General features: G+C 46.2%; 1 protein-coding gene across 6 annotated transcripts in view; it reads right to left on the bottom strand.

Moving 5' to 3' along the window:
- PHF8 (PHD finger protein 8) overlaps positions 1-9,687 on the bottom strand; it is a 90,055-nt gene extending 80,368 nt beyond the window's left edge. For all 6 annotated transcript variants that reach the window (XM_080652436.1, XM_080652438.1, XM_080652437.1 and 3 more), the window contains exons 1-2: positions 9,554-9,687; positions 8,468-8,657 (exon numbers count right to left, since the gene is read on the bottom strand). In XM_080652436.1, the coding sequence (XP_080508562.1) occupies positions 8,468-8,565 (98 nt within the window). In that variant the 5' untranslated portion in view covers positions 8,566-8,657; positions 9,554-9,687. The remainder of the gene's footprint in view (positions 1-8,467; positions 8,658-9,553) is intronic.
- Between the last annotated feature and the right edge of the window lie 7,587 nt (positions 9,688-17,274).

Genomic DNA, 17,274 nt, shown 5'->3' with positions numbered 1-17,274 from the left:
CATCTACACAATGGAATATTATGCTGCTGTAAAAAAGAAAGAACTCTTACCACTTGCAACAGCATGGATGGACTTTGAGAGCATTATGCTATCACAATAAAGCAGTCGGAGAAAGATAAATATCACATGATCTCACTCATTTGTGGAATACAATGAACAACATAAAACAACAAGAAAGCCCACTGCATGGGAGAACATATTTACCAATGATATCAACGATAAGGGTTTAATCTCCAACATTTACAGGGAACTCATACAACTTAACAAAAGGAAGATAAACAGCCCAATCAAAAAATGGGCAACAGATCTAAATAGATACTTTTAGAAAGAAGACAGAAGGAAGGCCAAGAGACATATGAAAACCTGCGTAAAGTCACTAATAATCCAAGAGATGCAAATCAAAACAACAATGAGGTACCATCTCACACCTGTCAGAATGGCTATCATCAACAAATCAACAAATGACAAGTGCTGGCAAGGATGCAGAGAAAAAGGAACCCTCGTGCACTGCTGGTGGGAATGCAGACTGGTGCAGCCACTGTGGAAAACAGTATGGAGTTTCGTCAAAAAACTAAAAACGGAACTCCCATTTGACCCAGTGATCCCACTTCTAGGAATATATCCCAAGAAACTAGAAACACGAATCAGAAAGGATATATGCACCCCTATGTTCATAGCAGCACAATTCACCATAGCTAAGATTTAGAAACAGCCTAAGTGACCATCAGCAGATGAGTGGATTAAAAAACTGTGGTACAGCTACGCAATGGAATACTATGCTGCGGTAAAAAAGAAGTTCTTACCATTTGCAACAACATGGATGGAGCTGGAGAGCATTATGCTAAGTGAAATAAGCCAGGCAGAGAAAGATAAATATCACATGATCTTACTCATTTATGGAATATAATGAACAACATAAACTGATGAACAAAAACAGATCCAGAGACAGAGAAACATCGATCAGAACATCAAACCTCAGGAAAGGTAAGGGACAGTGGGGGTAAAGGGGAGAGATCAACCAAAGGACTTATATGCATGCATATAAGCCTAATCAATGGACACAGACAACAGGGGGGTAAGGGCATGAATGGGGGGGTGGGGGGTAATGGGGGAATAGGACACATATGTAATACCTTAATCAGTAAAGAAATTTAAAAAAAAACACAATGAACAACATAAACTGATGAACAAAGACAGAGAGATAGAAGTATCGAACAGACCATCAAACCTCAGAAGGAAGGCAGAAGAGGGTGGGGGGGTTAAGAGATCAACCAAAGGACATATATGCATGCATATAAACATAACCAATGGACACAGACAGTAAGGGGTGAGGGCATGTGCTGGGGGGGTGGGAGTGAGCAGGGAGAGGTCAATGGGGGAAAAAGGAGACATATGTAATATTTTCAACAATAAAAAAATTTAAATAAATTCAAAAAGGAAATCTAGCCTATGGAAGACTTCAGAGATGTGAACAGATTTAAATCACCTGTGTGTGTGGGTTTAACTATCGTGAGCAACTATGAAAAGTCCACACTACTTAATAATTTTCAATTGTGAAGTACAAACTTAAATGGAAGGTATGTGTGTGTGTGTAAAAGCAATGTACTAAGCAAGCAAGAGCAGCCATGCACCAAGGCGTGATTCTTAGCTGGCCTTCTTGTTCTCTGGCAGTCCATAAAGACATGCATGAGAAGAAATAAAAAATTTTATTAAAAAAATTAAGGCAGCCCTAACCGGTTTGGCTCAGTGGATAGAGGGTCAGCCTGTGGACTGAAGGGTCCCGGGTTCAACCGGTCAAGGGCATGTACCTTGGTTGCGGGCACATCCCCAGTTGGGGGTGTGCAGGAGGCAGCTGATCAATACTCATATCAATACTTGATACAAGTTAACTTGTGTCAGGGTATGCACAGAAATATCAGACTCACCACAGAAATGTGATTAAGGAGGGGCCTGACCCATCAACGCACTTCTGTATTTGTAAATTTGGAATTCTTATAGGCCTCAGTGGTGTTCTTTGTAAATGTCAAGTCTCTACTGTGCAAAGATGTTCACTACACAATGCTTTTCACTTTCATTACCCATATTAAAATTCAAAACATTTCCAGAACCTCCCATTTCTCTCACATCACAATCTATACTAATAAAAGGGTAATATGCTAATTAGACCGGGTCAACCAGACATCTTCCGGACAAAGCCACGGTGGCAGAGGTGGTTAGGGGCGATCAGTCCAGCAGGGGAGCAGGTAGGGGTAGCCAGGCCAGCAGAGGGGCAGTTAGGGGGCGACCAGGCCAGTGGGGGACCAGTTAGGGGGCAATCAGGCTGGCAAGCAGAGGCAGTTAGGGGTGATCAGGCAGGCAGGCAGGCAGGCAGGCAGGCAGGCAGGCAAGCGGTTAGGAGCCAGAGGTCCCAGATTGCAAGAGGCATGTCCAACTGCCGATTTAGGTCCCATCCCTGAGGGGTCCCGGATTGGAGAGGGTGCAGGCTGGGCTGAGGGGACGACCCCCCCCCCCCGTGCACGAACTTTGTGCACCAGGGCCTCTAGTCTATATAATAAAAGCCTAAGCGACTGTTAAGGCAGAACGACCAGAATGACCGGTCGTTACAATGTGCACTGACCACCAGGGGACAGACCAGCCGTGGGCAAACTACGGCCCGTGGGCCGGATCCAGCCCGTTCAGCTGTTCTATCCGGCCCGCGGAGCTGAAAGAGTGGAGGGTTCTCTTGCTCTCCCCTCTGCTCCTTTACTTTGAATTTATATTAGTTCACACAAACACTCCATCCATGCTTTTGTTCCGGCCCTCCGGTCCAGTTTAAGAACCCATTGTGGCCCTCGAGTCAAAAAGTTTGCCCACCCCTGGGACAGACACTCAATGCAGGAGCTGTCCCCTGGTGGTCAGTGCACTCCCACAGGGGGAACACCGCTCAGCCAGAAGCTGGGCTCACAGCTGGCGAACACAGTGGCGGTGGAGGAAGCCTATCCCGCCTCTGTGGCAGCGAGCAGACAGGCAGTAAGGAGCAAGGGGTCCCGGACTGAGAGAGGACCCCTCTGCCAAGCTTAGGCCCGATCCCCGAGGGGAGCAAGCCTAAGCCAGCAGGCGGACATCCCCCAAGGGTCCTGGACTGCGAGAGGGCACAGGCCGGGCTGAGGGACACCCACTCCCCTCCAGTGCACGAATTTCGTGCACTGGACCTTTAGTATTATTTATAACACAAAAAAGTACAAACAACATAAGCATCCAACCACAGAGGCAATGACTGAGTTAAGTGAGGGCAAATACACATGGTGGGATATCAGAAATCAAGTAAAATATTCACATTATAATGTAGGAATAAAAACTCAGGTTATAAAATGATATTTATAATATAACCCCATGTTGTAAAAATATATATTTATATTCTAAGTCAAATTATTGGAGTTAGCCCTAGCCAGTATTGCTCAGTGGCCAGGCAGGGGTGGGGAACGTCTGCAAAATCATTTGGTCTGGCCCTGCCAAGGCATTAGGAGTGAGTTAATTAAACGTCTGACCAAATACAGCAGGCTAATTTTTAAGTTGATAATTTTGTATGGCCTGTGAATGATGCTATAAATATCCAAATGGCCTTAGCAGTAAAAAAGGTCCCCACCCCTGGGACAGAGTGTCAACCAAAGAGTCACTAGTTCAATTCCTGGTCAAAAGCACCTACTTGGGTTGTGCGTTGGTTAGTTTTCTGGCCCAATTGGGCATGTGGGGCACATGTGGGGGCAACTAATCTTTGTGTCTCTACACATCTGTTTCTTTCTGTCCCTCTCTCTCTCACTCCCTTGCTCCCTCCCTCTAAAAAATCAATGGGAAAAAATGATGAGAGTTAATGCAACAAAAAATGTAAGTGTACTGTGCTGAACAGTAGACTTATAGGTAAGTTTTATTTCCTTATTTATTCTTTTTCTATATTTTCTACAATAAGCATGTCTACATTATATAATTGGGAAAAAATTAAAACATTATTTTAAAAAGAAATATGTAACTTTCAGGGTTGGGTGTGTGTTAAGATAATTTATACGAAGTCCTATCCTACATCCTATCAGTAAGCACTGAGAAACCATTCCTTCCTGTTTCTTGTACCCAGACTGTGAAAATAGGGTCTCTATATTGTGGGCGAGTTCAATTTCCAGATTTGAATCTACACACTTCCCACACAATCCAAAGCAAGGGTCACAGGGAATAGCTCTTTTCATGAAGATTCATTCACTTCTTCATTCAAAAGTGTAAGGGGTGGGGAAAGAGCGAATTGGTAAAGGTGGTCAAATATATGGTAATGAAAGGAAACTAGACATTTGGTGGTAAGCACATAATACAGTATACAGATATAGAATTATAATGCTGTACAGCTGAAATTTATATAATGTTATTAACCAACTAGTGACCCGGTGCGTGAAATTTGTGCACATTAAAAGGGGATTAGAGGAAATAATTTAATATTGCTATTTGCCCTTTCTCTATAATAGAAGTGTCAGAGATGAAAGAAAATCAGTAAAATGTATATGAAAACCTTCCTCCTGTCAGTCTGGGGCTCACCACAGGACCCAGAGTCAAGTCCCCGCCCACCCACATGCACCTCAAAATCGTGTGAGACCCAGACCCAGCCGCCCCCCTCCCCACCCCGATTGGGCTATATTCAGACCCGGCCAGTCCCAACCTTGTCAAGCCCTGCCAGGTAGGGGGCATAACCTCAGGTCCCCTGGCCTGGCGCCAGGACAGGGGGTGTGGCCTGAGGCCCCCCCAGCCCAGACCGGGGAGGGGGCGTGCCTTGAGGTCTTCCGCCAAGCCCCACCAGGTAGGGGACACAGCCTGAGATACCCTGTCAAGCCCTGCTGGGTGGGGGGCATGGCCTGAGGTCCCCCGTCAAGCCCCGCCAGGCGGGGGGCGGCACAGCCTCAGGTCCCCCAGCCCAGCATCGGGAGGGGGGCGCAGCCTCAGGTCCCCCGTCAAGCCCCACTGGCAGGGGGGTGCAGCCTCAGGTCCCCTGTCAAGCCCCGCTGGGCTGGGGCATGCCCTGAGTTCCCCTGACCCAGCACTGGCGGTGCACCTTGAGGTCCCCCATCTAGCCCCGCTGGATGGGGGGCACAGCCTGAGGTCCCCTGTCAAGCCCAGCCAGGCAGGGGGGCGCAGCCTGAGGTCCCCCGGCATGGCGCTGGGCGGGGGAGCTGCCGGAGGGAGCAGCCTGAGGTCCCCTAGCCCCTAGCACCAGAGCGGAAGGCTGAGGACCTTGAGGTGCCCTGTCAAGCCCTGCTGGTGGAGGGATATGGCCTGAGATCTCCTGCTCTGCTGTCCGCGTGCTGGTAGGGCTTGTAGCCTCCTTGGTCCCTGCTGATTGCTTGTTAGGCTCCTTATGGAGTAATTGGCATCAGCTGTGGGATGATGCCCTCTTTTTGTGATGGAGTAATGTACCTCAATTAGCATATTCCTTTTATTAGATAGTATGTTTAATTCATTTTTTACAGATTATTTTTTTATATATTTTATTGATTTTTACAGGAAGAGAGAGGGAAGAGAGTAGACATAGATAGAGAGACATCAATCAGCTCCTGCACGCCCCCCACTGGGGATGTGCCCGCAACCCAGGTACATGCCCCCGACCAGGAATCGAACCCGGGACCCTTCAGTCCGCAGGCCGACGCTCTATCCACTGAGCCAAACCGGTTAGGGCAATAAATTTAATTTTTAAATGTACTCAGTATGGCCCTAGCCAGTTTTACTCAGTGGATAGTGTCGGCCTGTGGACTGAAGGGTCCTGGGTTTGATCCCAGTCAAGGGCACATGCCAGGGTTGTGGGCTCGATCCCCAGTGGGGGGGCATGCAGGAGGTGGCCAATCGGTGATTCTCTCTCATCATTGATGTTTCTAACTAACTCTCCCTCTCTCTTCCTCTCTGAAATCAATAAAAATACATTAAAAACAAACAAACAAAAAAGAATAAAGAGGGCATGTGCCGGGGGGTAGGGGAGGCCGAGGGAATGTCAATGGGGGAAAAAAAATGAGACATATGTACTACTATTTGTAATACTTTAAACAATAAAATTAAATTTTTAAAAAATAAAAATAATTTTAAATGTTAACGAGAAGTTAAATTCTTATCCATTTAAAATTTCAAATAATAAAGTACAGTTCTAAATATAAAAAAAAAAGAATAAAAATGTACTCAGCATCTATATGTTTAGGTCTAAACTAGGTTCTGGGGATACCAAAAAATGAAAAGATGACATCTCTGCCCTCAGGTAGTTCCAGCTTATAAGTGACACAGATGTATTTATAACTATGATATGATGAAATAATTACTTTTGGTAAGGATGTACACAAGTGCAACGGGAAGACGGTGGAAGAAGGACTTTTACAGAAGAGGTATATTGTGAGTTGTAAAAGACAGGACATTAGTCAAAATAGAATGTGCAAAAATAGAGTCACAGAAAATTTGTCTTAGAACTATAAGTGCCCGGCTGGCGTGGCTCAGTGATTGAGCATCGACCTATGAACCAGGAGGTCACAGGTTCGATTCCCGATCAGGGCACATGCCCAGATTGTGGGCTTGATCCCCAGTAGGGAGCGTGCAGGAGGCAACCCATCTATGGTTCTCTCTTATCATGGATGTTTCTATCTCTCCCTCTCCCTTCCTCTCTGAAATCAATAAAAAAGTATTTAAAAAAAAAGAACTACAAGTAGTTCAAGTCTTGCTAGGACATAAAAGAACAAGGGAGGACGAGTGGCAGGAACTGAGATTGAATAAATAGATCACAAAAGGTCTTGTCTGTCACACAAAGAAGACTGAAGAACTTTATTCTGGCCCAGCTAGTGTGGCTCAGTGGTTGAGTGTCGACCTATCAACCAGGAGCTCAAGGTTAGATTCCCGGTCAGGGCACATGCCTCGGTTATGGGCTCCATCCCCAGTGTGGGGTGTGTAGCTGATCAATGATTCTGTCTCATCATTGATGTTTTTATCTCTCTCTCCCTCTCCTTTCCTTCTGAAATCAGTAAAAATATTTTTTTAAAGGATTTTATGCCCAGCTGGCATGGCTCAGTGGTTGAGTATTGACCTATAAACCAGGAGGTCACAGTTCGATTCCTGATCAGGGCACATGCCTGGGTTTCGGGCTCAATCCCCAATGTGGGGCATGTGGAAGGCAGCCGATCAATGACTCTCCATCACTGACATTTCTATCTCTCTCTCCCTTTCCCTTACTCTCTGAAATCAATTTAAAAATTTAGGAAAAAAAAAAGAATTTTATTCTGTAATGGAACCAATGAAAAAATCTTTAACAGTGGAGTGACTTGATCAGCATTGGCAAAGATATAAGGAGTCCTGAAAAACATCTTAATCCCCACTTATTTTCCGAGGGAAAGAAAAGTTCCCACCCTCTATGTCTGTTCCCTCTGAAATGAAGTAACATGAGGCAGTAAACAGAACTCTGCATCTGGCCCACAGTGAAAAGTCAATAAAAATCAGTTGAATATGAATTTGGATGTGCTACATGAGGCAGTCCCTACTGAGAGCAGAATTTTAGCAACACCAGCACCTTGTTTGGTCTTGGGTATATAACAGGAACAGCTCTTTGGAAGGGACTAGTGACTGAAAATTCTAAAATCTAACAACATGCAACAGGAGGAGGGTGCCATATACTTTTTTGTTGTACTCCAGTGTACAAAGCCCTCTCACAGTTTTCTTTCTATACCTGGGATTTAAGTCCCAATAATGGGATAATATTACAGTTTTATTCCACACACTAACCTCTCTAGAATCCTGGATAACAGGTGCTTACATGCACACATGGTAAACTGGAGGGAGTTCATTAGTGGTTTTACTCCTATTTTACCCAACATCTCTTCTGCTTAATTCAATCTAGTTAGATGGTTCTGCAGATAAATGCTATAGAAATAAAATACTGCTGCATTTCTGCCTCCATTAACTGAGTGCATGCAAAATGCTTTAAATAATCAGGAAGGATGTATTAGGTATATTTTATAGGTGAAGACAATGAGGCTCAGAGAAGCAAAGCAACTCGCCCAAGGCAAACTTGCTACAATAAGTTGCAAAGCCAGAACTCAAATCTGTATTTATTGGACTCAAATATCCAAAAATGTAATATTGTCTCCTCCAAAGCCCGGATCTGAGATAAAATTATCAGTATACAAAAATGGTACTTTGTAGTGGGAAAGAAAATATTTTCTAAATTAAAAAAAAAAATCAAAAGAAGGGTGCAAAGAAAAAATACATAGGGATAAAGAGAAAAAAAGAGGAGAAACCAGAGGCCAATGTCCCCTAGACCCTAGTCGGAAGGAGGGATGGAGGAACCTGGGTCTGGGAGGTGGATTGGAGTTAATTCTCCTAGAGTGAGGGGAATAAAGTTTGAGTGGGAATCTAAAACAGAGCTGAGAGAAAATCGAGTGAAACACCTGGCCCCTGCACCCTGTCCCACCTGGCCTGCCTTCCTTACCTGCCATGAAACCAGTCCTGGCACATGTCACACTCGATCATGAAGCGGGTCACATCGTAAGGCAGCCGGCAAAGGCAATACACTGGCACCGTGGCCATCTTCAGCTGGCTTTGGAGCGTTGTGTGGCAAGCCAGGTTCAGAGCGTCCCGAGGAGTGGGAGGCAGAAGCACGCGTCCTTCCTGGACCAGGGCTGGACACAAAAAACACTTTTTCACACAGTCAATCTGGTGCCCCAGCGTACCAACCCTCAGTCCACAAATGGGGAGTGACCACAGCCGGGGTGCAACACAGGGGTGTGGCTGTAGGGGGCAATCTGAGAAAGTCCACCCGCTTCCAGAACAGCTTTAACAAATAAAGACCGACGCTATGCCCAGGAGGTTTCCCACCCCCGCCCCCCCGCCTCGCTACCTCCTCGGCCCCCACCCCACCCCCCACCCCGAGTCAGTGAGAACTTCTTTCTGTGGTTCAGGGAAATATCTGATGCCTTTAAGGAAGCTTCTTTGATCCCTCACTGCACCCCCTTCTTGCTTCCCAGAGCGCTCTTTATTATGAGGCCAGAATGAGGCTGGGGGAACCCACCAGAAGACCCTTCTCTCTGCGCCCATATAGGGGCAGCTGGCGAGAGATGGGGAATCCATGGACATGGGCTCACTCCCTCGCAAATTACCTCGCTGCCTTCAGGAGCAAGGCAGAGGCGCCCAACTCAAATCACAGTTGTGGGGTCTTGTTGTGAGAACTCTCCCCGTCATCCCACCCCGACTAGTGGGAGCCTCAGGAGCCCAACAACTGAAATAAATCACAACCCCACAACTCGTCAGCTTGTCGTCTATTTCAAACACGACCGGGTGTTCCCGTCGCACCCCTGAAACTAAAAAGGGACGCTCCAAACCCCCCGAAACTGAGGACAATTTCCTCACACTCCCGCAACTGAGCAAGGATTTGTTTTCTTCTCGCTGCTCGGACCCTGGCAGGCATCTCCCCCCAACCCCCTCCATATGACGAGGTCTCCTCGTCCCCCCAAACTGACCAAGATCTCCCGAGAGATCCCCAAACTGACAGGAATATCCTCGCAGCCCCGAAACTTACGAGAATGTCTTCACACCTCCCAGACTGACAGGAACCTCCTCACACCCCTGAGCTGACAACAATGTCTACGGTCCCGAGCTCTACGGGGACCTCCGCATCCGCCAAGCCGCAAGGAACACTCCCGCCGGCGAAGCTCCGTCCCCCCGACGCGCCGGCCGCCGGGCTCGCTCGGGAGCCGTTGGCGTCGCTCAGCGGAGGCTCGGCCGGTAGTTCCGGCCCCACCGGCGGCGCGCGCCGAATTCTGGGATTTTCCCTGTAGCGCAGCGAACCTTGCTCGTCGGCCCCTGCGACCACCCGCTGGTCGCTCGGCCCCCGCCGCCCAGCGAGGCTTCCGGGCAGCTCTCTCCACGGCTCTGCCCAGGGGTCGGCCGCCAGGGCCTACTGGAGACCGCGGCTCGGGCCTAGTCCAGAGGCCGCCACTCGCGTCGTCGCTGGCCCGGCCGGAGCTCGCTGCGAGCAAAGCGACGATGAGGGAGAGGACCCGGCGGCCAAATTCCGAGGAAAATGGCCCGAAAAGCCGCCGGGAGAAGCCCGGTGGCGGTGGGAGGCAATTCGGAGTAGTCAATAAAGTTTATTCAAAACAACGAGGAAGTTGAAGCGCAGAGGGGAGGAGAAATACGGGGTAAACAGCTACCATACTGAGAGTGGCGGCGCGGCCACAAGGAGGCGATCCGACAGCCATCTTATGAGGGCCCCGCACGCGAACACCCGGCGGCGGAGGCGAGGGGCGGGGGCAGGGCGGATGGTCGGCTCCCGCGTGACGCCATGGGGCGGAGCCGGTCTTGAGAAAGGGGGCGGGGCTCGGCTACCTTGGGACCCGCTCTCCCCCTCGAGGTGCCCAATGGACGCCGAGGGCCTGGAGCTGAGAGGCGGGGGAGCCGCCATCTTAGACGAGGCGGTCGCTTGGCTCCATTTTGAGAGGGGCCAGAAACTTCCAAGCCTTCCCCCTCGGGGCCAGCGGGGAGGGAAGCACTTCACCGCCACCACACAACACTCTCCCCAGCCTCTCCTCCTATGAGGGGAGGTGGACTCTGATTGGAAACTGCAAAATGAAGAGGTGGCGGGGGGAGAGGGGGGTCTGGGGCCAGGGCGGAGGCGGAGTCTTCAGCCTTCCGTTCAGGCTAAACCCTTTTCACTCGATCTCCGAGGCGTGTATTTTTCACGCTGTAAGGGAATTCCGCTGTGATCCCCAAAAGGAGGATACAGTTTTAGAGGTGACTTGCATTTCAGAGCTGGGAAGCAACCTTACGCCCTCTACAACCCCCGCGTTCTGTCCTCGGTCCCTTTCCTGTTCATTTTTGTCCATTTCCTAGCTCCCTGGGACCTCTCTCCTCTAACCTTATTGCTTCGCTTCAATGCAGTTCAGATCCAGTTCAAATATTTCCCTGCCCACGTCCCACGATTTTCTGACTCCAGCCTGAGGGTGCGGTGGGGGAAGAGGTTGAATGAATGGAGCTCCACACACCTGCTTCAAGATGGCGCTGGTTTGCTCAGGCAATTTAGAATAGTCTCCAGGAACCCTCTTACTATTTGATTTTCTTAAAGGGTCCCACACTTTTAAAAAAAATGGGAATGTGCGCATCAGTTTTATTAATGATAGTGGGTTAGGCCCTGGGGGTACAAATGATGGAAAGAGGGACTGTGCAGTGAGAAATTGCCAGCTAGTGCAGGATATAAGCTTGCAAATCAACAGTTGGAATACAAGTCCAGTAAGCACGCAGATATCTCTTGCAAGGTGCCAAATAAAGCTAAAAAAGTGCTCAGCAGCTGCTTGCTGCTGTCAAGGGAGATTTCAGGGAGACATGGAGGATACATAAAATGTCACTTAACATTGCAGATAAAAGAATCAACAAATATAAATGCATGCAGACACCTGGGGAAACATTTGCAAAATAAATGAGTATTAGATTTTATCCTGCAAGCAATAAAAAAAAAAAAACACTAAAGGTTTTTTAGCAAGAACAGCTGAGTGACATTTGTGTCTTAGGCACAGGAAATGCCAGGTTTACTGGCACCTAAAGCTTATACAGTTTGTGAGGTGGGACTTTAAGAAAACAATATACACTTGTGCCCGACTGGCGTGGCTCCGTGATTGAGCATCGACCTATGAACCAGGAGGCCACGGTTCAATTTCTGGTCTGGGCACATGCCCAGGCTGTGAGCTCGATCCCCTGAGGCAGCTGATCCATGATTCCCTCTCATCACTGATGTTTCTATCTCTCTCTCTCTCTCTCCCTTCCTCTCTGAAATCAATAAAAAATATATATTTTTAAAAAAGAATATACACTTGTGAATACAAAATTAGGTTCAAAGAATATTTCCAGAAGCCATTCCTGAGTAATAACTATGAATAGAAGTTATATAGACCACATATAAATGTCCCAGTAAACCCAAACTAAATTATGTGCCCCAAATCAACTTCCACTTAGCTGGATCTCAAAAATGTCTGAGGCAACTCCAACACCACCTAATACAGGAGAAACTGTGACCAGGGAAACTCAGTGGAAAGGGATAGCAGTTGTTGTTTTAAATTAAATCTTTATTGTTGAAAGTATTACATAGGTCCCTTTTTCCCCCATTGACCCCTTCTAGCCCACACCCACCCACCTCCACCTCCCACCCCAGGCCTTCACCACCCTACTGTCTGTGTCCATGGGTTATGCATGTATGCATACAAGTTCTTTGGTTGATTTCTTCCCACCCACCCACCCCCCACCTTCCCTCTGAGATTCCGTAGTCTGTTCCATGCTTCTGTGTCTCTGGGTCTCTTTTGTCTGTTAGTTTATTTTGTTCATTAGATTCCACATATGAGTGAGATCATGTGATATTTGTCTTTCTCTGACAGCAGTTTTTTTATGTTTTTATTAATTTTTAGAGAAAAAGGAAGGGAGAAGGATAGAGAGAAACATCATCAGTTGGCTGCCTCCTGCATGCCCCCCATTGGGGATCAAGCCCACAACCCTGGCATGTGCCCTGACCGGGAATCGATCCAGTGACCTCTTGGTTCCTGGGTTGACACGCAACCACTGAGCCACACCAGCCCAGCAGGGACAGCAGTTTTAACCAATTGTGGTTTAAGTATATTTTACAAACTTTATGAAACACATGACCATGTGGCCATATGGCAAGTTTATTAAGAAAGTTTACTAAGCTTTCTTTTTTAAAAAATATTTTTTTTATTGATTTTTTACAGAGAGGAAGAGAGAGGGATAGAAAGTTAGAAACATCGATGAGAGACATCGATCAGCCGCCTCCTGCACGCCCCCTACTGGGGATGTGCCCGCAACCCAGGTACATGCCCTTGACCGGAATCGAACCCGGGACCCTTCAGTCCGCAGGCCGATGATCCATCCACTGAGCCAAACCGGTCAGGGCAGTTTACTAAGCTTTCTTAGCTTCACAAGGATGCAGAAGGGCGCTCACTTCAGCAGCACGTGTATTAAATTGGAAAGAGAAGATTAGCATGGCCCCTACACAAGGATGACATGCAAATTCATGAAATTTTCACACACAAAAAAGAATGAGGTAAGAGACTGTTGCATTAGTCATGAAAAAAAAAGATGTGGCCTAAGTCAGGATGGTTGTAGCAGGGGTAGAAAAGGATCAGATAAGTAGAGATTGAATAGGCAGGGCTTGGGGACTAATTGAAAATAGCTAGTGAGGGGAGGGGGGGTTGGAGGGGGTCAGTGGGGGGAAAAGGGGGACATGTAATACTTTCAACAATAATTATTTTAAGCCCTGACCGGTTTGGCTCAGTGGATAGAGCGTCGGCCTGCGGACTGAAGGGTCCCAGGTTCGATTCTAGTTAAGGGCATGTACCTGGGTTGCAGGCACATCCCCAGTGGGGGGTGTGCGGGAGGCAGCTGATCGATGTTTCTAACTCTCTATCCTCTCCCTTTCCTCTCTGTAAGAAATCAATAAAATATATTTTAAAAATAATTATTATTTTAAACAGAAAAAATACTTAAAAGGAAAGAAAAAACAGGAGTGGATAAGTGAAAAGAGTGAAGGTTCATTTCTGAGTTGCGTGTCAGAGTGTATGGTGATACCATTGACTGAGTGAGAGTACACAGAGGAAAAGCAGGTTTGGTAGGGAAGAAGAGAGTAAGTTTAGTTTGGAGTATGCAGAGTTAAGGTGTATGTGGAACAGTAACTCACTCCCCCATTCTTTATTGAGCATCTACTATGCACCAGGCAGGGTGCTGGGTGCTGAGGATGTAGCAGTAACAAAAATAAGGTCCGGGCCTTCATGGGGCTGACATTCTACTGGGGGATCAGTCAATAATTTAACAAATACAGTTTCATTCATATATTTCTTGAGCACCTACTATATACCAGGCACTGTTCTATGCACTGGGGATTCAAGGATAAACAAAACAGAAACGGCCCCAGCCTTCCTGTGATTCACATTCCAGTGAGGGAGACGGACAATAAAGTGAGTGAAATAAGAGAATTTCAGACTGCAGTGAGTGCTATGAGGAAAATAAAACAAGTTATGAAATAGAGATTTGGATGAAAGATAGTCTATTTTAGATAGGGTAGTTAAGGAAAGCCTCTTGAAGGTGCCAAGTGAGCTGAGACCTGAATAACAAGAAAAGTTGGCCAGGGACAAGACAAGAGGAATAAAAAGTACAAAAGAAAAAGACCTATTGTGGTGGGAGGGTCAGTTCAGAGCACCCTCCCAATAACACCTCCTGAGCATTTATGATGGGCTGGGTGGAGTACAGGTGGGAGTTGGGGTGGGTTTGAAGACATGAATAAGAGACCATGTGTGTATCCTAAAGGAGTGTGCATACCATCTAATGAGGGAGGCAAGGTTCAATGAACAATAACTAGTTTGAAAGAGGTCAAACTCTAAGTGCTAACTAGACGTTTGAGCAACATGTGTGGGAACAAAGGGAGCCACAAGTAATTCGAATATGTTCAGTGGGTGTGTCAGGGAAGGCTTCATACGAGGTGGCGTTTGACCCAGGTACATTGGTACTCACCCTGAGAAGTCCCTCCCCAGTGTTCTTGGGAGGTGAGGTGGGGGCACTGAAGGATAATGGGGAAGGTAAAGCTGTCCCGAGACTGAATCTGAGGCAGTTAGATTTGTTGGCAAAGGAATTCTTGGAACTGCCATGGATTGGGGGGCAGCTGGCTGCTGCCCTGGAAGTGTGTGCTCTCACAGCATCAGGGCAGGCCCTGAACTGGCTGCCATGGTATGAGACTGCCCTGGAAACCCCTCCCCCACTCCACCTCTGCTTAACAATTGTAAACACTTATTTTTAATTACACAGACAATAGTAAATGCATTCCCATTGTATACATTCAAACAGGCTGAAGATCCCTGCTGAACACCTCAGGGGGCCTCTATTCTGATTCATCTCTGCATGTATGTGCATATAATTGTTGAGATTACAAAATGGTCTCATTGGTGTGGCTCCGTGGTTGGGCGTCAACCTATGAACCAGGAGGTCAGGGTTGAATTCCCAGTCAGGGCACATGCCCAGATTGCGGGCTCGATCCCAAGTGGGAGGCATGCAGGAGGCAGCCGATCAATGATTCTCTCTCATGGATGTTTCTATCTCTCTCTCCCTCTCCCTTCCTCTCTGAAATAAAAAAATATATATTTAAAAAATTTTTAAGTTTTTCCTTGTAGTTGAAGATATAGTAGTAGAATGAATAAACAGACATTTTGAATTATAAATAAATCATGGAGCCATTGTTTTCTTTCTTTTATGACCTTGTCTTAGTCCGTTCAGGCTGCTATAATGAAAATGCCATATATTGGGTGGCTAATAAGCAACAATTTATTTTTCCCAGTTCTGCAGGCTGAAGAATCTAAGATCAAAGTGCTGGCAGATGCCATGTCTGGTGAGAGCCCACTTTCTGGTCATAGATGCACAGCTTCTTGCTGCATTGGGAAGGGGTGAAGGAGCTCTTCAGGTTCTTTTTAAAAAAATATATTTTATTGATTTTTTACAGAGAGGAAAGGAGAGGGATAGAGAGCTAGAAACATCGATCAGCTGCCTCCTGCAGACCCACTACTGGGGATGTGCCTGCAACCGAGGTACATGCCCTTGACCGGAATCGAACTTGGGACCTTTCAGTCCGCATCCACTGAACCAAACCGGTCAGGGCTTCAGGTTCTATTTCTTAAGGGCACTAAACTCCACCCTCAAAACTTAATCACCTCTCCAAGGCTCCACTCCCTAAACCAGTGGTTCTCAACCTTTCTAATGCCGCGACCCTTTAATACAGTTCCTCATGTTGTGGTGACCCCCAACCATAAAATTATTTTCGTTGCTACCTCATAACTGTAATTTTGCTGCTGTTATGAATTGCAATGTAAATATTTGTGTTTTCCGATGGTCTTAGGCTCTACAGCAGCGGTTCTCAACTTGTGGGTCGCGACCTGAGAACCGCTAGCAGGGTCACCTAAGACCATCGGAAAACACAGATATTTACATGACGATTCATAACAGTAGCAAAATTACAGTTATGAAGTAGCAACGAAAATAATTTTATGGTTGGGGGTCACCACAACATGAGGAACTGTATTAAAGGGTCGTGGCATTAGAAAGGTTGAGAACCACTGCCCTAAACCATCAACCACTGCCCTAAACCATCAACCAATGCCCTAAACCATCAACATATGAATGGGGCGGCGGGGCAGGACACGAGCATTCTGTATAGTAGATCTCCACAAATTGCAGGAAATGTCAGAGAAAACATTAAATGTCACCAAAACCGGTTTGGCTCAGTGGATAGAGCGTTGGCCTGTGGACTGAAGGGTCCCAGGTTCAATTCCAGTCAAGGGCATGTACCTTGGTTGTGGGCACATCCCCAGTGGGAAGTGTGCAGGAGGCAGCTGATCGATGTTTCTCTCTCATCAATGTTTCTAGCTCTCTATCCCTCTCCCGTCCTCTCTGTAAAATATCAATAAAATATATTTTTTAAAAAAGAAAACATTAAATGTCATTATAGAAATTTATATTTAAAATTAGATTTACACAAAAATTAGATTTGTATGAAGAGTTGTCTTGTTAGAAAAATTGTTCCACAAGAATCATCAGCTCTAGATGCATTAAAATTTATATACAGTGTATATATATATATTAATATGTATATTTTTATTGATTTCAGAGAGGAAGGGAGAGGGAGAGAAACATCCATGAGAGAGAATCATTGATTGGCTGCCTACTGCACACCCCCTACTAGGAATCAAGCCTGCAACCCAGGCATATGCCCTTGACTGGAAATGAACCCAAGACCCTTCAGTCTACAGCTCTATCCACTGAGCCAAACCGGCTAGAGCTAAAATTTCTATTTTGAAATAATTTATCATATATCTATCCCAATGTTGTCACAGCCTGTAATAGCTGCGTCAGTAGAAAACTTCTCAAAATGAGAAGTTATCAAATATTACCTGACCTCTTGTGACTGATGTCACTTTTGATTATATTGCTTAAAAATGAAGTTGCTAAAAATATGAGTTTTGATGACTGAATAATTGAATTTGCAGAAAAGCAAGCCAGAAAAATTATGAATTTTGTTCTACAAAATTACCCCCAAAATATTGTTCTGTGATTTGTACATTTATGTTGTTAATCAGGTATCACTATTATCCCTATACTGTTTTATAAGTAATAAAATATTTTAAAGGAAAAAACTTAATATTTTAGTACCTTTAACTGCACTTCTCGCCTCTCACCTAGTTTTTGGTTTTTTAAAAAAAT

The sequence above is a fragment of the Plecotus auritus genome (genome assembly GCF_963455305.1).
Source record: "Plecotus auritus genome assembly, chromosome: X".
Lineage (NCBI taxonomy): Eukaryota > Metazoa > Chordata > Mammalia > Chiroptera > Vespertilionidae > Plecotus > Plecotus auritus.
The sequence above is the reverse complement of the archived record's forward strand: the minus strand, read 5'-3'. Positions and strand labels throughout refer to the sequence as shown.